Raw genomic sequence first — 23,057 nt, 5'->3', positions numbered from 1 at the left:
ATAAGTTTTCGTATGTGGAATCATTATAGGTTATGCATAGGTAGAACTACTTATCTGACTAAAGAAGAGAAATATGATGACATGCAAGATCGTCTAAATTACATTTTACACGAGTTAAATAGTTTTATTATAGAACGTAACACGTGTAATGGTGTTGTTATTCCATTTTTACATAATCCTGTTCAAAAGCAACGGAAATCGGGGAAGATTAAATATTTTTACTCTAAGCTGATTGATGGAGTCCACCCTACTTTTGAATTGTCTGAAGTGTGGAAAGCCTGTATGATGGATTGTTTGGAAAAAAAATAAATCTAATTTGATTGATGTTTTATGTGTTTATTATTATTTGTTTTTAGTATTTCATGATTAGAATTTGTACATATTTTGTTTGTTGTATTCAAAAAGAAAAATCAGGGTCGACTTTTCGTATTGTGGAGGGGGAGTATGTCACAGATGATTTATTTCATACATTTTTCTCATTTATTCATTTGCATTATTTCACAATCATTGTCATGTTTGTTTCATGTATATATATATATTCATACACATTCATATCTCATTTGACTTGACCTGACATGACCTGCAATGACTTGGCGTTTTCTTACACGTAGTAAAATCTGTATGCACGACTAACTTTGCATGCTTTCACCCGCAAAAACTTGTAGTTTTACGGGTACTAACTTTTCACTATTACTCTTGGTTATACTGTCTTTGTATAAGGTCGCTGTATTATTACACGGGTGTTGTATTTTCAGGTATTTATACTATAATATTCTACTTGACTCTCGGAGGTTGTTATTTCAATTTGAATAGATATTTAATTACAGTCAGTTATATTTACGGTCTGATCATATTATTCATATTGTCGTTTCTGTAATATTCGCCGTGGAAAATTGTATTTGCAGGTGTTTAAATGATTCTACCCGTTGTTTATGAATTAAACTGTTGTATTTTCAGTATTGAAAATAAAAGTATATGATCATCCTATCAAGACTTGTAGCAGTTGTACAGCCATTTTGTTAATTCATCACTTGGTCCCAAATACACTGCGACATTCATTTTGCATTACCTAAATGCATCTCAGTATACAGGTTAATAATGACAAAAGTGCACATTATTCAACTCATTTTTAACGTCTGAGACTGGAAATTTATTGAGATGCTTTCGTTTGAGATTTTTAACTCGCGTAAAAATGTTTGGAATTAATATAATTTTGTCTTACCTTAAATATGCATGCAATTATCTAGACGCATTCTAATTTTTTTAAATTCTTACAATACATTTACATAATTTCAAAACTTACATGTAGTTTGGCCTTCATTAACATTTCAATTGTACGTGATTTTATTATCTTTGTCTCAAAAGAAATGCAAACATATACCTAATGAAATGTATGTTAATGTGGTTTATTTTATTTTGCCAAATTGCATTCAAGGTTTATGGTTAGGATACACGCATTTAGTAATATTCGATATGTTCAGAAAATATGAAAGAGTTGTATTTTTTCAAATGTTCTTGCCAAGTAAAGTGTACCAGAAAGGGAGGGAGGGTAGTGATACCTTCAAGCAATAGTTTAAATATCCTTAAAAAATCACTTTAAACGAATAAAATAACAGTTTCCTTGTTTAAAAAAACCCCACAAAAGTCAGTCATGAAATGACACCAACTATCGGCACCAAACACTTCAGCGTAACACCCTATGGAAAAAGAAGTAATTTAATTAAAAAGATACTTCAAGTTCGTAAAGAAATTGGAAAAAAAATTCGTTTTTCTTTTTATAAACTTTTGACTTTTTAGATACATTTGGTCGATTTGGTGGTGTGACTCTCGGATGGAGTAAATAATCCAAAAGCAAAAGTTAAATTTAAAGTACAGGATATATATCATGGTTACCCCTGGATATATAACAATATTTTTTTTCAAGTGAATCTTTGAATTCTCTTGAAGAATAACGCGTGGCCTTGAGCTGACATTTTTCATCCCGGTGGTTTGTTATCTCTTCGACATATTCACCATACCCATTCTCGTTATATTAAATATCTAATATGCGATATTAGACCATAATCACTCAATCAGTCAGTCTTCAAAAGCGAAGTATAAAATCCGATAGCACAATCGAGTGGAAATCCCATGACAAGACAATACTGCCAATACCAAAAGAAAATAGATGAAAATCAAATTACACAACATTTAAGAACTATTTAACAGCACAAGAATATAATAAAAACAGTGGATATAGTCAGGTACAGAAACAACAAATACCGAAATATTATTTTATTTTAGGTTTAAAGGTTTGATATCTGGGTTCTGAGAGACGCGGGAATGAGAACGTGGTCGATTTGATGAATAACACCATTTGTTGCACTGGTGTCTTTTTTGACTACTTTGGTAATTCCATCAACACGAATGTAAGATCCTAAAATAAAATTAAAAAAACAACAATAATAATAAATTTGAAATAGGGTCTTATTATCGTTGAACCCTCAGTGTTTCTGCAAGAGAAACCTAATTATTTTTAAAAAATCGTACACATTATTTAGTCGTATGCATTCTAGATGAACAATTTCACAACAAAAGGCTTTTTAAAGACAGGAGTAATGATTAAGTATTCTAGCAGTATTATTCTACATAGTTCATTTAAGCTGCTGTCTTTCTAAAATTAGTTATAAAGTAAGTAGATTTTCACCTAAGGATCGTGCAAATAAAGAAAAAGGTGACGTCGAAAGTCTGATGTAAAATTGGTACAAATGAAGACAATAGAGATAAAAAAAAACAAGCTTTATAACAAATCAAATGTAGTATTAAAGTAAGGTTCTGATTCACCTAATAATCACCCCCCTAAAAACACTAACTCCCCCATATACAGAAAAATAAATAAAAAATAAAAACGTGATAAGTGAAGCATTTGTATTACCATTCCTAAATAAACCTAAAATCTTAATGGCAGTCACATGTTCATGATGATACAAATGAGAGTATATCCCAGGCTAGAAAAATATGATTGTAGTAAAAACAGTTTAGTATAATTCTATTGAAAAATATATGCCGCTATTGTTTCCTCTGAATTCTTCCATAAAACAGTCAAATTTTCTCCACTTGACCAAACTCTTTCAATACTTTTCAAGGTTCTCAAATTACTAATACAACGTACTAGCTATATGATTCTTAGGTAAACCTGTTGTTAGAAATATTTACCAAAGAATGAGGAAAATGATGCTGAGATCCTCTCCCTATCGGCCTCCTCTAGAGTGTGAAGGTAACCAGAATGCATACCATTACTGTAGATTGTTCCTGGGATAACATGGTACAGGAGAACCTCTGTGAATGAAAAAATATTCACTTTATTATATCACTTGATATTCAAACGAATTTCACATAATTTTCACATAAATTGAGCAAATAAAAATTGATACAGAGTTCACGTGAAATTAGGGCGAAATGAGCATTCATGTGAATCGTTCACATGTTCCATGTTAAGTGAAGTTCACGTAAAAATCATTGTAATTTCATGTGAAGCTTGACTACCATGAATTTCACGTGAAAAATATTTGCCTGTGTAACTTATTTGATTTGTCGTTTTATGTTTTAACTCCTTAATATGTCATAAAGCCATTTCTCTTCTATATGCCAATAGCTTCAAAGTTTTATTGTCAAATGTTTGTTTTCTTTGTTTATTTTTTCTTTTTTTTGTGAATGACAAAAATGCATCAATTGTTTTCAACATTAATAGTTGAATAAGTAAAACATTCAAATGTTTTTTTTATATTCTCCAACTTCAAAAGGGAATACTTACGTTTAAGGATATCTGGGTTTTGAAGAAGTTTGTTAACTGTGTCGTTTCCAAGAGCAGCAAAAGCCATATTGTTTGGTGCCATTAATGTAAATGGACCCTCTATAGAATATAAAACGACATGTATTCATATTTGTTTTGTATGGATCAACAAATATTTGATTTGATTGAATTGTATCTTGTAAAGGCGTGGTATGCCTGTAAACAGCAAAGAAGCGCTTTCAGATTACTTAAATTTTTTGTGTGTTGTCTATATGTTCCAAGGTTCAGTTTTTATATGTAATTTATCTAATTTCTGTTAGCCATATTGTGTATGTAGATCGTCTCAATTTTCTGTTTTTACATTTTGGTCATGTTCATGGACTTTGATGTCTCTTTAATGTCGTTTTGTTTTGATGCTTTGACTTCTGTCGATATCAAGTGTCAAGCGTGCTAGTTAAATCAAATAAGTAATGGAAAGCTTGAAAATTTTCACGTAAGACCTTTTATTTGTAAAACTACTTATTTTTGCGAGCGACTATTTGTGTAAAGCATTTTACATCAAAGTCATCTAAGCATCAAAGTAACTTGGATTGATTTCATTCTATTTCAAATGAAAGCTGGATAGACTTTGGTAAAATTGAATATGATGTTAACATATCAATGATTAGTAAGAATAATTTCCCTTACCCTAGGCCTACCTCCTTTAATGACCGCGGAAATGGATTGATATTTAAAACGCGGAAATTGAAAACTGAAAAAATACATTGGTTTACAGTATATTTCAAAAGAACATCCTTTAAGTATTCTGAAATAGGAATAATGGTTTTTTGTTTAATAGTACATATCAAATACTTTCGATAATTTGTGCACAGGTATGTTTTTTTTTTAAAGCTAAATCCATCTGCCATACTTTGTACAAGACCACACATCCTAATGATTTTTTGCAAAGGGAAACTCTGTAAGGAATAGCATAAAATTCATAGTTATGCGTTGTGATAAATACACAGGAGCACCGTAATACACGAACAAAAAGTTTTTTTAAAAAAAAACCAAACCAGATAATGTAATATAATAAATACTCTAAGAGTAGGTGTCATTGTTCGTTGTCTCAATGTATTCCCTATGTATTGAATGCATTAGTAATCAGTCCTTTCTTCCACAACATGATACCTGATTATTTTACCTTGTAAGGCTTCCACGAGACCAGCTGCCTGTGCAGCAGCAACCAATGTGCTGTAATTTCCGTCATTTGACAGTACCTCAACGATATTTCCTGCAGGAGGCATCATAATATCTTTTACAATATGGATAACTCCGTTACTGGCCATAATGTTTGGTCGAATAACCAAAGATCCCTCAGCTGTGACATGTCTCTGAAGAATTGAAGTAAAAGCGTTTTGAAATTTTCTGCAAACAAATCGTCACTGATTCTATATGTTTTTGTATTAATGTGTTATTAATTAACATTTTTGTCTTTGTTTTATTTGGTTCTCATTTGCTTGCCTGTTATTGTTTTTTGTTGTGTGTGTGTGTGCGTGTGTGCAGGGGGTCATGAAACTTTGATTTTTTTCTTAATCTATGGATTGATTTCAATTATTTATTAAAGTGTTAGATATCAAACAGCTGATTATCCACCTAAGTACGACTGATTCATACAATCATTGTTTTTATTTTTTTTCCCTATTTCTTTCATTGTCTTTTTTTTTTTTTTTTTTTTGCATTGTCAATTTTGAAATTATACTCTCACCCTAGAGGTAAAGTAGTAATTGATTCTGGCTTTAGTACCAGCCAATGTTTCCAACTGTAGCTCGTTTGTGTGTAAGTCTGTTAATTTGTATATTCCCTGGACAACATGATACTTCAGTATGTTAGCTAATTGGTCGGGATCACTCTTCAATTTAGCTAATGTCTCATTGCCAAGGGCAAGAAATCCTGAATTAACAGGAGCGAATACTGTGTACGGACCTGGAAGAAAAAATCGTTTACGTTGCATTTTTAGTAGTTATTGTTCATTATCGAAAAAGTGTAAATGAGATACGGTAGAACAAAGATATTCGACATGAAATGTAAATGGATTCAGGGCATATCATTACAAATTTGTTCGATATTTCTTGATATTTTTAACTTGTTTACGACTTTCAAAATTTTACAAATTTACGAGCAATATATTTACAGTTAATTGCATTATTCAAATGTAAATAAAATATAACTTACCTCCCTGAGTTAAAGGATCAACAAGTCCAGCGAGTTTAACTAATTCAACCAAAATGCTCTCAGTGCTGCGACCGACAAGTGTAGAGACGATATCATTTGGGGCTTGGGTAGTTGCTCCAAGACATAGGGGTACAAAAACCGACAGAAATATCACCTTAATCATTGTTCGAGGTATTCAGTGTAGTATGTTTGACCAATAGGTAGATAAAAGGACTGAAGACTTTCGTGCCTAAGTGTGGGAAAAGACAGTTGTCAAACACTTAAATTTATCTAACACTGACGGCATTTTGACCTATGTAAAGATTAAATAATGAATGAGTTTACGCAAATATCTTTTGTGGAAGTCTGCTGAAATATAACGATATTGGAAAAAGAGGTTATTTGGTTTACAAATATAAAAGTACATTCATTGTTAATGCTGTTCATGTAATATGAAAACTTATGTTGTGACTAGATTGGATACGTCTATTGTTTGTGTAATGATGTCATAATGCAAAGCAAATGACATAAACAAAAAGTGCTGTATAACGAGAATAGGTATAGTGAATATGTCGAAGTACTTTGGCGTGATAACAACCCTCCTTTAAACATGCTTTGCTCATTCTACCTTACTACCTAACAGGTCTACTACGATAGTGTAACTAGATTGACAAAAACGTATTACATAGAGAGAGTTTTATTTATAGTATTTTCATAACATTGTCTCATCCTAATGCTTTGTTACTTGTTGTATAAGGCTCGTTGAAATGAACGATGTCGTGTAAATTTGGAGGGACTAAGACTTTATTTAGTTTATGTACCACACCATTCATTGCATGAATATCCTTTTGGTTAATTCGAGCACCATTCGCGTAAATCGTGTCACCTACAACAACAAAAAATAGGAGAAAAGCATTGTTTGATTATGTTTGTAGGTATTAACAAACAACAATAATAGAAAGAAAGGGTAATAAAAGGCTTTAATGTCGCCATTCTCGCACCCCTCTTTTTCTCACCTCCCATGTCTTTAATGTAAATGTATTATTTAGGATGTTTTTTTAACTGCAATCATTGATCATATTATAGAATTTATCTGTTTTTGGTTCTATAAACAAAATCATCATTGAATTGTATCTCAACAAATTTTCTTCTTGCCTCCATTTCCGTACCTACCTCATTTCTCTTACATTACGTTTCCTTTCCCAAAAGCAACGTTTTTTTCAATTTAGAAACATCATGGTTATACCATTGGCGTATATATTTGAAAAGTACGAATGATAATAGTCATTAAAAATTCTGCAATAACACATTCATTGTATTACAAAGCATGATTTATTTACACTGCAATTTTGAATTGATTACATCTTGAATTTGATGCTATTTTGCACTAGTGCAATATTGGAATTCATAATATGTTTATTTATGAGTGCTTGTGAAGTGGATATCATATATATATATATAGTCATTAAAAATTCTGCAATAACACATTCATTGTATTACAAAGCATGATTTATTTACACTGCAATTTTGAATTGATTACATCTTGAATTTGATGCTATTTTGCACTAGTGCAATATTGGAATTCATAATATGTTTATTTATGAGTGCTTGTGAAGTGGATATCATATATATATATATAGTCATTAAAAATTCTGCAATAACACATTCATTGTATTACAAAGCATGATTTATTTACACTGCAATTTTGAATTGATTACATCTTGAATTTGATGCTATTTTGCACTAGTGCAATATTGGAATTCATAATATGTTTATTTATGAGTGCTTGTGAAGAGGATATCATATATATATATATATATATATATATATATATATATATATATATATATATATATAAACGTCTCAGAATGTGACGACTCTATTCATTACACTGCTCCATCGGATCAAATTGATACTGGGAAGATATGTAAACGTATAGAAAGGTCTGAAAAATTCCCAACGATGTTAGAACTGTCAAATTTGCGATGCAAATTTTTGGTCGTTCCTTCCGCGGGACTCGAACTCGTGTGACATCTATGGCAACAACGCCTGCACAAAGTCCAGCGCCCTAGACCACTCGGGCAGCTAGGCTATATAAAATATAGCTTTCGCTGGCCGGGTCATTCCTCCTCGTAGGATTAATCTAGGGCTGTAACTTAGTACACGATGTATGGTAGTACGGGACAGTTCATTTAGATGTTAGATATATATATATAAACTGTTGACGATTGTCCACACACACACACACACAACATATTGTATATTATATTGTATGCAAAAAATTTGAAATATTAATTTCGTGTTTCCTTTCTACCATATTCTAAAATAATCCTTGTCCTAATCTGAAAACAAACGTATAGCAGATAACTATATATAATTATGCCGCATTTTGTAACTCTAGTTTCATGGCTCGTTCATTTATAAAAATGAAAACTTATGAATTATGTCGCTTATTATTGATGAAAGACTGACAATATCATATATACCCATTATTGTAGAGGATAGATTAATTTGCGTTCTGTTGTACAATGATGGGTAACCCTGATTCTGAACCCCAACTGCATATACCGTTCCTCGTATCAGATGGTATTCCACTATCTCTACAAACAAAGCATAATTGAAATTATTTTAAACTAAATCTTGTGTCTTAAATATCTGAACTAATTCAAGTTTATTGTGTTTCATTCTTTACTAATGTTCAACGAATGTTCGAATTGTACTGACGTAAGGACTATGACATTCCTTAATAAGATTGAAAGGTACATTTAAAAAATGTAAAGATAAAATTAGTGAGCCAAAACCGACAGAAACAAATAGGAAAAAAAGACATTGTTACTTACTTCGCAGTAAGGTGATATTCTGCTGTAACTTTTGCCATTCCTGAACTCCAAATTTAATGAAGGCAATGTTTTCCGGTGCAAAAAGTGTAAATGGTCCATCTGCATAAAAATTATATGATAATCCTTATCAACATTGGGAATTGACATAATTGTGAGCATAGCTCGTGAAATGATTATGTCATTTATTCACATATATATATTTTAGAATTCTTTATTTGATATGAAACTTACTTAAATAAGAAACATTTCATTAAATACACAGATACAAAGTTGGCACATGTATAGTATTTATGTTAATGGTATAATAAGCTTAAGAAATAATCTAAACAATATAGATCAGAAAGCAAAATGCAGGTATCTAATAATCAGTACAAACATGTTTTACTTTAATACAATGTAAAAAACGTCTATGGGTATATATCTGAGTGGATGATTAATTATTCACCTTTTCACTTCTGGATACAATTACACAATGACGTGATCTTTTTATCATTCACTGAAAGTTTTATAAGGAGATGCAGATACAAAATGCTTATACCCAATGCCTGATTATGAATATACGTTCTTTGGAAAAAAATAAATGTTATTCTACTTAAAACATAAGATACATTTAGATCAGGGTATGTAATTAGTAGTTAGTTTGGATAGGTTTATGTATTTTATTATGTTTATTAAGCGCCTTTTATCAGAAATAATTAATTCAATGCGCTGTGAATACATAATAGCGAAACAAAACGTAATCTTTTCCCTGGCTGAATTCTGTAAGGTCATGATATTAACGTCGAAACAGTATTAGGGAAATCTAAGTTATGGTATTCAATATTTTCTTTGTGGTGCTATATGAAAATCAACTCATCTATTTTTAGTCATCTAAGTGTCATTATAATATAGTAGTAGCAGTTATTTAAATTGATGCGACAAATTCTAATAATACCCCTAGTTGATATGCAATAGCCAATTCATGCGAGATTTTAACTGGTTTTATAATATGTGTCAGCAGATTGATTTACTAAAACGGAATCACATCAGACAGTTCAAAATCATGGTACAGACTGAAAGTGATAAATACTACAATGCCTGTCATGTGCAAACGTTTGCCCAGTGAAACATACTGGAATTAATCTTACATTAATATAATGTATCTAATTACTACTATGTATGACTCTTTTGCTTAATCTTCATTGTAAATTACAGCATATCATATTCCGAATTAAACCATCCGTGCGAATATTTCCAATTCTACAAAGATTTGATATTCTTTACCGTTCTGAAGCAGGTTTGATATGCCTGTTAATTGGATAGCATGGATTAAAGTTGTAAAGTCAGGATCGTTGTAAAGAACATCTATAATTGTTCCAGAGGGTGGGAAGAATGCATCATGGACCACGTGAATTATTCCATTCTTAGTCCTCAAATTTTTAGCCATTATTCTAGAACCTTCAATCAAGAGAGTCTGAAAACAATTATTCCATAATTAAGTAAATATAAAAAAAAAAGCGTTGGTGACTTCTAATATTTATTTTATCCTAACTCCAGTCAATTGTTTTTTCAATTTGAGATTTACAAATTAATTATGATGCTTGAAGTATTTCTCGAATTTTTAGCTTGAAAATATATGTATATGGTAAATAAAAAAAATGTTGATAAACAGATGTAACTTATATCGTGAAACCCTTTTAACCGAACATCTTTTCTACTTTAAAACTGGTTCGGTTAAACGGCTATAAAGTTTACCTAGTTCAAATATATTTAAATTGATACAAAGGGACCTGTGGTCCTATTTAAAAGGTCGTAAGTATGAAATTAATCGTAAGTTATGACGTCATAGTACTTCAAATTATTATGACGTCATAACTTACGACTAAATCTACACTTACGCTTTCCTGCGAAAAGGACTCCTGGTTTAGACATGATTTTGTGATTTCGTATTACTCAGGGTTCGGTGTAGACAGCTTCACTGTACTTTATTCATAGCTTGGGAATTATATAATCGCCATTTTTTTTTATCTATGTCTGAATTTTACTACTAAATATAAGTATACTGACATCACTATGTTGGTAGTAATTGACCCTTATTCTCTCAGGTAACAATGTCCATAGGGTCATTTCGTTTACTTTCAGATCTTCATAGCTATAAACATGCCTAACTGTGTGGAACTTAACCCAGGTCTCCATTGCTTTAGTGTCATTTCTGAATTTATCATAAAAATTCCCAAGACGTTCAAATGCTAATCTGTCTGGGCTAAAAAATGTAAATGGACCTACAAAACGACAAATGATTTAGACATTGCACAGACATAATTATAATTACTAGTACTTTTCTGCAATGGCAGTCTATGTATTTTGGTAAATCAAAATGCACTATGAAATACACAACAATGAAATATTCTCAACTGGAAAACGAGGCCACGAAAACACTTGAAAGATATAATTGAAACGTAAAACTTGTCCCAATATAAATCAAACGAGTTTATTGAGTGAAGAGGGTACTGTTGCAGTTCCCGGAGCACCTGAATACTTCCAGTTGTTAGTGGTATTCATACTGCTATTTTTTATATGTAAGTTTTTTTTTATTTTGGCGTTGTTCGATTTGTTCGTTATTACTTTTCTGGTTCCAGGCGGTGCTCTGTTCAAATCAATTCACTCGATGACACTTTCAGAATATCTACTTCTTGAGCGCATTTTCCACACGATGGACCTCACTTCCGACCAAAAATTTTTAAAAATTGTAAAAATTACCAATTGGGGGCGGGGGGGGGGGCAGAACTCAACACCCCCCTGATGGGCATCATTTCTAACGAAAAAGCGAAGAAAAACTGTCAAAAATCAAGAAATTTGTGATAGACCTGCATTTACCTTTTAGTCCATTGATTTTTAAAAAGTTCATGCATATATGACTAATGTGCTTTGCACGCTACGAAACATTTTTGATTTCATCATAGAGAAAATATGATTTAATTAATCATCATTGACGACCAAACCCCATTCAGTAATACTCAACATAAATATCGACTACAACAAATACTGAAGCGTCGACAGTTGGATGATTCAAATATTTTAAAATTCAAAAACATGGCCTAAACGTGAACAAATGAAACAGACAATCTACATACACATTGTAGTGAACCGAATAAAAATTTACACATAAAAACTGAAGATAAGAGAAACAAGACATCAAACCAAAACAAAAACAAAAACAAAAAACCAAAAAAAAAAGCACAAACAATATCAACTCCCATTAACAAATCGGGAGAGACATTATGTGCTACGGAAGAGTACGCATGTCCTGCCTCGCAAGCGTCACCCGCCATATTACAAGTGAGTATAATCCGGTTATTATCTAGCAACAATAATGCAGGTTCACGACACGTGTCAAACATTTTTATCATTAGGACAAGATCATTCATTTTTAACTAAATATCATGTTGAAAACGTAGTAGATAACTTGGAAATGTGAATCTTCATTCACGTGATTACCACGATTCAAGTTTGGTAGTACGTGGCAAATAAAAGTCTAAAATAAAAACATAGAATATATATATACAGTAACAGCCTTAAGTGTATAGAATGTCACCAAAAAGAATAACACGATTTGTTATGTTACCCTCCCATGATAAATGGGGGAAGGAATAATGTACTTTGTCACGTTTTATAACTCAAAAATGTCTTATCTTAGTCCTACTTTTGGACTTACCTCCGACTTCAAGGATTTCAATTATTCCAGAATGCTTCAACACATCTAGTGTCGTTGCTGTATATTGGCTTAGTTTCAATCCCTCTACTATATTTGGTGCAACATGTGTTCCACCGGACTGGACAGTGCCTTGTGCATAAGCATGCAGTTTAGCAATTGAGCAAATAATAATGATTTCCAATATAACCATTGTCCGAACTATAGATGAACTTTGATCTGTACTGGCAACATTAAGTCACCGATAAGATTTCCAAACGTGTTTCCTTGTTTTCATCTCTACACTTCGCGTTTTCTAATTTAAATATATTAAAGGCATTGATTCCAAGTTTGTAATCCGTACCAAAATTAAAAAAAGTGCAACTATTTCAGCCTGACCTGATTTCAGTGAATGAAATTTCCGTTCTTGGTAATACAAAGTAGTATTTATTAACAGCTTTGTTCCTTTTTAAGTTATTTCAAATGTTACCACTTTAGTATTATTATATTTCTGCATTAGATTTGATAGAATGTTTCTTGGTGTCATGTGTTATAAATATTAACTTAAATATTAATCTATTTTCTTCGTCCGTTGTTTGTTTGTTAATTTGTTTTGTGATTTAAGAGGTCATTGTAGTTTTGGTAATGGAACAAGTTTTACGCCTTTGGTAAGAGATAAATAGGTAAAAAAGGTCATTACATTTTCATCATGAAAGACACACAACCTCGTACTTCTTTGACAAACACAAAGCATGCTTGCACTGGTCTTTAACACGAATAGATAAATTTAGTTCTACATATTCTTCTTATCTCTTAACACGTACAACAGGTGGTCTAAATTCCAGAAAACTAACCCACTACAACCTCACAATATATCGACTCCCGTATAAGATTCTCTTTTCGGGTTTGTTTCGAAAATGAAGTGTTTATTAAGCCTGTTGCCGTTTTTTTCACTTGCTTTGGCATCCCAAAATCTGGTAGATCTAGCTACCTTAAACAACGCAACTACCTTAACATCACTTGTTGCAACAGCAGGATTAACAGATGTTTTACGAGAACAAGGTAATATATTAATAGTCTTTTTAGTCTTTCCAGTTGGCAATGTAACGAGCTATAAAACTTAGTCAAACCAGTCACTTCTTTACGAAATGCATGTACCAAGGCAGGATCATTGCGGTTGCATGTTTCAAATTTTCCGGTTTTTGTCATGATATTTGTAATACGGACTTTCTTTTTGACTATCTCTTTTGACTATTGTTGAGAGTTTTGTACGGTACAGTAATTTTATGAAGGATCTTTATCATATCATGAAGTTAATGAGATTTAAGAATTTTTTTCTCGATGTTTCTATTCGGCACTTTTTCTAGATTTTGCATTGAATAACCATCAGAATTTTTGCACAAAATAAACTCTCTTGATTTTAATTACATTAATTTAAGGAAGACCTTGGTCCTACCCTTAATTTGTTGTGTTTACTCTTTCTACCGTCTACGCAGTTTTGCCATCAACGTATCTGTTTGAAAACTATTCAAAATATTTCAATGTCAGGAGACTGTAAACCCGTTATAGAATTTGACAAATAATCTTTATCACATTATGTTAGTATATTGAAAATGCAATACTTCTCTATGACTTGGTCGTTTTATCTACTTCTTGGACGGGTAGATATTTGCGACTGAATATTAAAGGATGTGAAATGTACGAACAAGTGATATAAAAATCGCTTTGTGATTAGCTGGTATGTGATTATATCCATTGTCTTTAAAACCTTATTGGTTAAAAGCGGCGTTGTTTCGTTTTTTTACGTTGTTCTCACATACTAACGTGTATCGTCATAGGCAAACTATTGCTAGAATTTTCCTCATGATAGATGTCAAATAGCCAATTATTCCATAGAATCATAGAGGAAAAGGTTTTATAACTCATGAAACACGAATAATTCAAAATATTAACTCTATTGTTATGGTGTTCAAATTAAGTGAATTAAGTTAATATTTTCAACTTTCACTCGTAATGAAACCTATTAATATACCTGCTAAAAATTTTTAAAAAACCCATTATTAATAAATTAAAAAAATAGAAGCTGCTTTAAAAGTGAATACACTAATTCAAGAGTGATTGGTTGTGTTACCATAGTAACAGTTAAAGATTGGTATGAGATTTGAATAATTCACCTTATAACGAAAAGCACAGGAAACAAAGTAGAAAGTGCAATACAAGAAAAAAAAAGTCAATGAAATTGAGACTGAAGATAGCATACAAAAATCAAATGAATAACACACAGAAAACTACGAGTAAATAACTTCACAACAACGCGGAGAGAATTACCCCTTATGAGTTTAAATTTCCATGTTTTTAAGGTCCATTTACCCTCATTGTACCAATCAACTCCGCATTCGACAAGATTCCAGCTGACCAACTGGCAAAACTGAAATCAGACCCCAGTGCTTTAGCAAATGTTCTCCAGTACCATGTTGTTAAGGGTATGATCTACAGTTGGGATATGGTATCAGGAGAAATTCTAACCAGTTTGAATGGCCACTATATACGTGTTTACAGCAGAGGGAATGTAGGTTCTAAAATATTAGATATTTCATAAAACACTCTATAATATAAGTTTTGTTGAATACGCTTTCATTTTACAGTTGTCCTAGTCTAGTCGGTTAACAGTGTTGTTGACAATCAAATTTTTAAGTACTATTCTATATAAAATTCAGACATTGCCTATGGCAGAGTGATTCATTGTATACAAAAAACCTACGGATCCGAGGATGCTTTCATGGTTTACATATGCTATATTTTTACAAAGGTCCTTTCTGTATTTAGATCTGTACTTTTGAGAAAACTTCACTTTAATTTTCCTCTAAAATCAACCAAATCAAACCAAATCAAAGACAATAACTCTTGCGAAGTGCTAATTCAATGTGCAGTTTATATAAATTGTATCTGGTTATGTGATCTATAACGGTTTTTGAACAAGAAGTAAAAGTGAATTAGGTGGATTTTTGCCATGCAAGAATAACCTCCTGTCTGATTTTTATAAAGACTTCTACTAAATTATTATAAATAAGCCAGCAAAGGTCAAAAAAAGTAATAATGAGGTCATAACCGTAGAAAAGTTTCAATTGCAATTACTTTGTATATATTCCACAATTGGTTCGTTACTGTTGAACAAGTGATCTGTACACACAAACTTTCCTAGTAGTGCGATGACACCTTTTAATGAGCTTCTTAGACAGGTGTTTATGCAAACTTTGTTGATGTCGTCACTACAACAGTTTTATGGCCATCACAGTTTAATTGACCGATACGTAGTTTCCATCCAATAGATGAGACAAATTTTACTTATCATTGGGTTGACAACACAACAAACCTGACGTTTAATACCAGATTTTAGTCATTAGAAATGTGACGGGTGCGGCTTGCAGAACAAGACATGCTTACCTTTTCAGAGACCTTTATGTGACTCCAAGCTTTTAGTGGGTGATCATAATTCAAGTTCTTTAGTTTTATTAGTGTTGTTTTTTTTTTGTTTTTTGATTTGTTTTGTTTTTTGTTTTTTGTTTTTGTTTTTGTTTTTTTTATAAATTTGCAATTTGATTTATGGTTGTATTTTTTTTCTCATGTCTAGATAGCCTATTTGGATCATATATGCTTTTCTGTTTTAACGTTTTTGTCGTGTCTTTAGCCTCTGATATCTTTCAACTGTTCTTATGTGTTGAGGCTTTAGTTTATATAAACTTTAAGGTATACAATGTTTCAGTCACTTTACCTCAACCAAGCAAAAGTAATTAAAGTTGATATACAAGGATCAAACGGAGTCATTTACCTTGTCGATGAAGTCCTTAATGTACCGGAAGGAACAATCGATGACATCATCCAGAACCCGGATTACAACATCAGCATGTTTATGGAATTTCTTCAAGCTGCAAGAATGGTCAACATATTTAACAGAACAACAAGTAATTTCTATGAAACATAATTCATACATGCAGTTTCACTTTCAAAGATAATAAAAAAAAAATAAAACAGTATCTTCAAGTTTCTTGCTGAAAATAGTATCGCATGAACCTGAAGATTCTTATGTTTTGTACAATTTGACTGGAGGAACACTTAATTTAATGTTTTGAAATTGAAATCTTTTTATTTTTAACTTACACGTCCACAATCAATCTTGTAATATAATTATAAGTTTAGAACTTTATTGGAACTAGCGTAATATGAGAGTTAATTAGATGCTCTGTTTTGGGTAATTCATGTAGAAAATATTATGGTGCTATAAAAGTATATATTTGTATCTTTATATTTAAAGGTGGACAACGTTATACCGTGTTTGTTCCAACAAATGCTGCTATTGCTAGCCTTGACCCTAACTACATTGCAAAACTGAAGAGCAGTTACTCATATGCCAGACGTAAGTATATTTCCAAGCTAATTTCGATTATATATAGCATTTGCTCCTTTTGTGTAGCCGTGATTTATTATCCTGTAATTGTACTTTTAATGAAAAAAAAATGGTTTGCTTATCTCATGACTTTTCCTTTCCGCGTTTCAAAATATATCAGTTATTTCATCGTTTAAAAAAAGAACATAAGTGAATAATATACATTAAACAATGCAAGCTGCATAACGACTAGACTGAGAAAATATACTCACACAACAAAGAAAATGACATGATTAATGAATAAATGCATTTTGTTTTATTCTTTTTAAATAGGTATTGTAGATTATCATGTGCACTCAGGTACACTTCACTCAAAGAGCTTGGATCACAATGGTAGAATATCAACACTTTATACTGGACATTACATAACAATCGCCGTTGACAACAGTAAGTATCAACGTTAGTTGTCGTAATACAACATTATAAACGTTCTACAATGATGTATTTACTTTGATATATCCTAATATAACTTATCGGCTTTCTATTTCGTTATTTTTGTTTTGTCCTTGTGCATAATTTACTTTTGAATTTTGAACTTCCAAAAAAATTAATATGAAGTATTAATTTTACTAATTTTACTAAGTATAACATGCATCAAAATTTAAAAAAGGAAAGAAATATCAATTATATAAGTATTGTAAATTTCGGTTGCTGTACACGTGCTTCTAGCAGTAACTTCTCAACAGTACATTAGCATCAAATATATAAAAAAGATCTTAAATCCAAAAGTTAATTGTTTTTTTTTGAAAAAAGTGCTCAAAACCAACACTATCGAAATAGAAAGCTAAATCAATCAGACAGAGGTTCTATCATGTGCATTAGAATGGATGAAACCTCAGTGACTTAGGTATTTTCAAATTTGTAATTCTTTAATTTTTTTAAACATGATACAAAAACTGTATGTTTAAACCTATGAGAAAGAAGGGGATAAAAACACACTAATGTTACCGTAACTATGTGCGTTGCCAGAACCTAGTCGGAATTAATACAAAGGGGGTTAGTAAATTTTGTCAAAGAAAAAGAGAGAAAACAAAAACAGACAAAAACAAACAAAGACAAAAACAAAACAAACAAACAAAAAAATAAATAATAAAAAAAATTATTCTGACACATGCCATTTGTAGGTTATATAGTATATTACATACTTTCATTAACAATATTACTGTTGTTTTTTCCAGCAAACGGTATGAATATTAAACTGAACAATGCAGCATCCATCACAGTAGCTGACATCGAGGCTGAAAATGGCGTAGTTCACATTATTTCCCACGTTCTTATTCCAAGTACTCTTAATCCTGGAATCGTTGGTTAAACCACCTTGAAATAAACATTTTTGATTTAATTCGTCTTATTCATTCACAAAATGTGTTAAATGTTGCATTAAAAAAAAATGTGTAGCATCCACGTAGTTTATGGTTATGTTAATAAAAAATGCAGGAGGCTTTTACATTGATAGCAAAGGGAATAAATCACAACAAAAGCGTAGAAAAGAAGTTTTCTAGTCAGGATCAAGTTTATGTAAAAATATATATAATACCAAGATAAATCTTTAGTGATAAAAAATGAAGCATAAACTAATTAAGTAACATCTAATAGGGTACGTTAGTCTCGTCATGTGCCTCTGTTATTTCATGAGAATGGGCCAATCGTCTGCTGTTAAAATGCATTAAGACAGCGTTGAGTTCAGTATTAAAAGCAAAACATCTTTTCGTCACAAAATACCGATACCAATACTAAGAAATGCATAAAATAGATGATTTTGCTTTGTATGCAGCGTTTCCAGATCCCGGAAGTAAACAATAAAATGCAGATCGGTCCTCGGATTTCAATAAACTCTACATCAGAAATTCCGGAAAGAAGGGGAAAATGTAATTAGAATGACACATACAAACCCTCTTGACAACATATCAAGCAACCCCCAAAACAAAAGTCAAAATCAAATCAAAAATCGATAAAAAGATAGCTACAAATAGATACAAAAAGTACACATTTTTGTAAATTTACAGGCCGTAATAATATTTTCTGCTCTTTGAGTCTAGTTCTTTTTCAGTCGTAGAATGGTCGTCATTGTGTCATTGCTTGTGGATTCCAATTCAATGCCTAGTTGGTGATACTGTTTTTTACTGTCCACAGATTTAAAAAAAAAAAGTTAAAATTATATAACCAATGTCCGCTACATATGATTTTTCCCAAATTATCCTTGATATAATGTTTTTACTTCTAGAACAAAATATGAACCAATTAGTGCCCCCATATGCATGACGTGCACTATATGGTTAAATGAAATAAATGGCAGCATTCTATAAAATTGGGAACAAAAACAACTTCTGCGATTCCGAATCCTTAAATTTTCAGAATCACATTTTTTATGTCTCACATCATTTATTTAACTTATCCGGTAGGGTTGGGTTTTTTTTTTCATGGGGTTTGGCCTACAATATTCTTTTATGAATTTGACTTAAAACTGCCTACGAATATTGTAGATATGCAAACAGCATAAAAAATGTTTCGTTCCTGAATATGGGTTTCAAATATGACAAATACCGTACGCACAACGAAAGAAGGCACATCTTACCGTTTGTTATTATTTTTAAAAAAATCAAATAAGAATTCAAAATAATTTCAAAAACTGAAACATTTTGCAATGAAATAAAACTAAACTTTGGTCAATTAAAAGTCTTCAAGGAATGCTCTTTGTTTACATTTCAAAGCTTGACAAATTACCATTTTAAGTCAAGATAAAGAAACCTTTTTTGAATTAAAACGGATTAAAATGAGGATTTCTGATTTAAAATAACAAAACGGACAGGTTTGTCAAGATTTCTGATACATCGCTGCTAGCCCGAAAGAAGAGACGCCCAAATTAAAAAATAACAATGACAACCAATGAAAATATTATGGTTGTCGATCAGTCAATATAAAGTAATCATTATATCGGTAGCAGTGAATTTTTACATGTGCATTGTGAATTACACAATAAATCGCATGTTAAACAAATAGAATTCGGCAAATTTACTCTCGGACTGGTTTTTTAAGTAAAAAATAAAACACCTGAAAAAGTTTAAGCAAAACTACTGCTCGTGTTCCTCGACAGAATGCTATAATTTTTTAATGATTTCAAAATAATAAACATGGCAGGACGTTACTGCACTTAATTTTAAGATATGAAATACATATTTATACTTCATTTATTACCTGTCGGGTCTTTTTCTCAAGTTCACCTTGTAAATGATTAAACTATTTTATTAATAAATATTGTTCGTCTACAAATAATACGATTGGGGATGTCAATTTCTTGTTTTTATTTTTCTTTAAGTGACCTCTGGTCTAGTTCTGCCTAAAAAGTCCGAAAAAATAGATAAATGATGATGAAGGCATACATTTTTAACAAAACAATGAAAAAATATTGTATCCGTTGTAAAAAAAAAATGCTAAAAACAACAATCAAAAGAAAACGAACTCTTTTGTCGAAGGAGTACAGCACTTTTGGTTTTGTTTTCTATTGATCGTTGTTAAAATAGCCTTAAATCGAGGCTTGTGTCAATTGTCGATAAACAACAATTTTTAAATCGTTCAAGGTTTACGCGGGAAAGTCTAAGAAGAAGGGTTATGTAAATACTGATAAGGTACACACGACATACCATGTGCTTTTGTCCGTATATATTATTCTACGGGTCCAAATCCTAACCTAAGAACAAATTTACAGCCATGAAGTACCTCGTTGCATTTGTAAGTAAAATATTTCAAAGTCTTATAATAATTAAATGATTTTGTTTTTGAGAAATATGACTTGGTTTCATATCTGTATATAGTGAGACAAGAAAAAAAACTATGTTTTCTCGGTTTGCTTCCTTCGTTTTGTTTATTTTTTTTTAAATTTTATGTATTTAGTTTTTGTTTTCATTTCAGTGTTGCTTTTTCGTGAATACACAAGCTTTCTTTGTTAGTCAACTTTTTAGCAGCGGTTGTAAAATTCCCGCGCCATCATCAAACTTCACAAACCAACGTTACTCGGGACTATGGTATGAAGTAGGTAAAATGCAAACAGCCGGTGGTGCTGCATTTGAGAAGGACTGTGTTTGCACAGTTATTGATGTACAGCCAAAGGCCGGAACCAGCGATTATGTCGCTGTAAATAGCTGCAGGAAATTGTCACCTACCGGAAGTTTCTTAAATGCCACAGGTAAGTATAGGAATATGATCAAATTATCAAGCGCATCACAGACTAAATATTTGTAATTTTAACTTCTCTGAAAAAGACAAAGGAGAAAGTTCGGTAAGGACCCCTTTTGGCCTCATAATTTGAGTAGTTTTGAAAATGTGATTGAAGCTGATTTCTAGGTAGTAATAGTATAGTTAAATGGTCGCAAACACTGAAATAAAATGTTTTTGACGGGATTTTTCTTTTAGAAATAACAGTATTGCATTTATGTAACTTTTACAAAAACCTTTAAAATTTAACATTTCTGCATCTTCTACGATGGCATTGTATTGAACGGAAAATGAAACACATTTGTTGACTGAAGATATTTCTACACGAGTTGTAATTGACAATTATACACAAAATATGTGAAGCACGAGAGTCAACACACAAAATTTTGTGTTTTCCAACATTTTTAACAGATTTTCACAATCTTAATGAAGTTTGAAGGGCATATACTACCATATATGTTCAAATTATTACCATAAACCAATCAAATCAACTATAAAACACATTAAAGAGCTGGAGAAACAACATGCAATTTTCTTCATGTAGACTGTTTTTAGATGCCATATTTTGCCCTTACCGATACAACTTCTTTAAATTTGTTATTGCATTTTTTTATCTCCCAAAACATTAATTTCAGGTACGTTGTCGGAAGAAAACCCAACAGGGCATTGGAAGGAAGGATTTTTCCCCTTGGCACCAAAGGTGATAATTTGTTAATTAATAATGAATAATTTTTTAAAATTTTTTGACATACATAAAAATCATTAAATATACTAGAATAAATATATGTGAAATATTTAGAATGTTCAGAAAATATACCAAATGCAAAGTTATTTTTCTTCTATAGATTTGCATCTTTTAAACTATAATTTTATACATTATGAGGCAATTTTATAACAGTAAAGTCTAGATTCCAAATGTTTGCAGAACATTTTGCTGATTTTTTATCTTGTAAAGTTAAACAAAACATTACAATTACAGGCAGATTATACCATCATCTACCTGGATGACAACTATGCAATCGAGTATGACTGTACCTCAGTTTTCGGGATGACCAATTATTGTATCCATATCTTATCGAGAACATCAACGGCGTCATCAGAAATGGTAGAGAAACTGAAAGCATTTGCTGTAGGACTTGGTTTAAACACTGAAAATTTGGACTATCAAGTCACATTACAGAAAGGATGCTGGTAAAAATGACATTTACATTGTTAAATCAACATTTTGTATTATTTGTGTAAATAAATCTGTTTTTGTTCTGTTACTATATTGGCCTTTTCTTCTTACATCTGTTTTTTCATCTCTAATAGTACCATAGAAATTTACTTATGTGACAATCGGTAAATGAAACATGGTAATGGGCCCGATTTTGTTTTTTTCACCATAAGTTCAAACGAATGACAAGAAATGCACAATGGTCTCTTTTATATTCAAATGCGCAATAGCACTGGCAAGGAGAATCATCGCACTGTTCAGCAAAAAATTATCAAGAACCCTAGTAGTCAACATAAGTAAATTGTCGTATCCATCTTGTCCGTTCGAATGATTTGATTTTCAGCATAAATTGTTGATCTGCTTCCAAAAAACACTTCTTTTCAAACCTTTTTTGTCATTTATTTTCTGAATACAAGGCATAGGTTTATAAGTCGAACAATAACAACAAACATTGAATTTATTTATTATCTCTGGACAATTGAGTGGTTTTTTTTTGGTTTTTTTTTTTGGTTTTGCTTTATTTTTATTAAATTTTTACTTTTTGGTCTGTGCATGGAATATCCTACATTATAATGTTCTACTTAAATCATGTAAGAAGAGAGTGCATTAAGTCTTGGGTCATCTCTCCTGAAAATTTATTTTTAAGTGTGTACTCCGAGTTTTTACTGTACTGAGTAACCCCAGGTATAACGGGAGTTTTACGGAAAAAT

The 23,057-nt window shown here is 31.4% G+C and overlaps 4 protein-coding genes across 4 annotated transcripts; 2 read left to right on the top strand and 2 right to left on the bottom strand.

The window, feature by feature from the left end:
* Positions 1 to 2,259: 2,259 nt before the first annotated feature.
* LOC148605485 (transforming growth factor-beta-induced protein ig-h3-like) lies at positions 2,260 to 6,239 on the bottom strand. The gene is made up of 6 exons (XM_088548765.1): positions 5,987 to 6,239; positions 5,520 to 5,737; positions 4,956 to 5,145; positions 3,794 to 3,892; positions 3,196 to 3,318; positions 2,260 to 2,416 (listed from the first exon to the last, which is right to left on the bottom strand). Exons 1-6 carry the CDS (start codon positions 6,147 to 6,149, stop codon positions 2,286 to 2,288), a joined length of 924 nt encoding a protein of 307 aa, XP_088404891.1. The 5' UTR covers positions 6,150 to 6,239; the 3' UTR covers positions 2,260 to 2,285.
* Positions 6,240 to 6,646: 407 nt separating this feature from the next.
* On the bottom strand, positions 6,647 to 13,128 carry LOC148605484 (transforming growth factor-beta-induced protein ig-h3-like). Its single transcript, XM_088548764.1, has 6 exons — positions 12,500 to 13,128; positions 10,852 to 11,066; positions 10,069 to 10,258; positions 8,806 to 8,904; positions 8,452 to 8,565; positions 6,647 to 6,851 (listed from the first exon to the last, which is right to left on the bottom strand). Exons 1-6 carry the CDS (start codon positions 12,687 to 12,689, stop codon positions 6,691 to 6,693), a joined length of 969 nt encoding a protein of 322 aa, XP_088404890.1. The 5' UTR covers positions 12,690 to 13,128; the 3' UTR covers positions 6,647 to 6,690.
* Positions 13,129 to 13,296: 168 nt separating this feature from the next.
* On the top strand, positions 13,297 to 18,261 carry LOC148605483 (transforming growth factor-beta-induced protein ig-h3-like). Its single transcript, XM_088548766.1, has 6 exons — positions 13,297 to 13,537; positions 14,836 to 15,044; positions 16,239 to 16,437; positions 16,788 to 16,889; positions 17,193 to 17,306; positions 18,098 to 18,261. Exons 1-6 carry the CDS (start codon positions 13,393 to 13,395, stop codon positions 18,229 to 18,231), a joined length of 903 nt encoding a protein of 300 aa, XP_088404892.1. The 5' UTR covers positions 13,297 to 13,392; the 3' UTR covers positions 18,232 to 18,261.
* Positions 18,262 to 20,491: 2,230 nt separating this feature from the next.
* LOC148605482 (apolipoprotein D-like) lies at positions 20,492 to 22,399 on the top strand. Its single transcript, XM_088548954.1, has 4 exons — positions 20,492 to 20,648; positions 20,829 to 21,102; positions 21,767 to 21,831; positions 22,111 to 22,399. Exons 1-4 carry the CDS (start codon positions 20,628 to 20,630, stop codon positions 22,324 to 22,326), a joined length of 576 nt encoding a protein of 191 aa, XP_088405080.1. The 5' UTR covers positions 20,492 to 20,627; the 3' UTR covers positions 22,327 to 22,399.
* The last annotated feature ends 658 nt before the right edge of the window (positions 22,400 to 23,057 follow it).

This window comes from Perna viridis, chromosome 10 (assembly GCF_037379345.1).
Source record: "Perna viridis isolate PV_CMFRI_1.1 ecotype Kerala chromosome 10, ASM3737934v1, whole genome shotgun sequence".
In the NCBI taxonomy this organism is placed as follows: domain Eukaryota; kingdom Metazoa; phylum Mollusca; class Bivalvia; order Mytilida; family Mytilidae; genus Perna; species Perna viridis.
The sequence above is the reverse complement of the archived record's forward strand: the minus strand, read 5'-3'. Positions and strand labels throughout refer to the sequence as shown.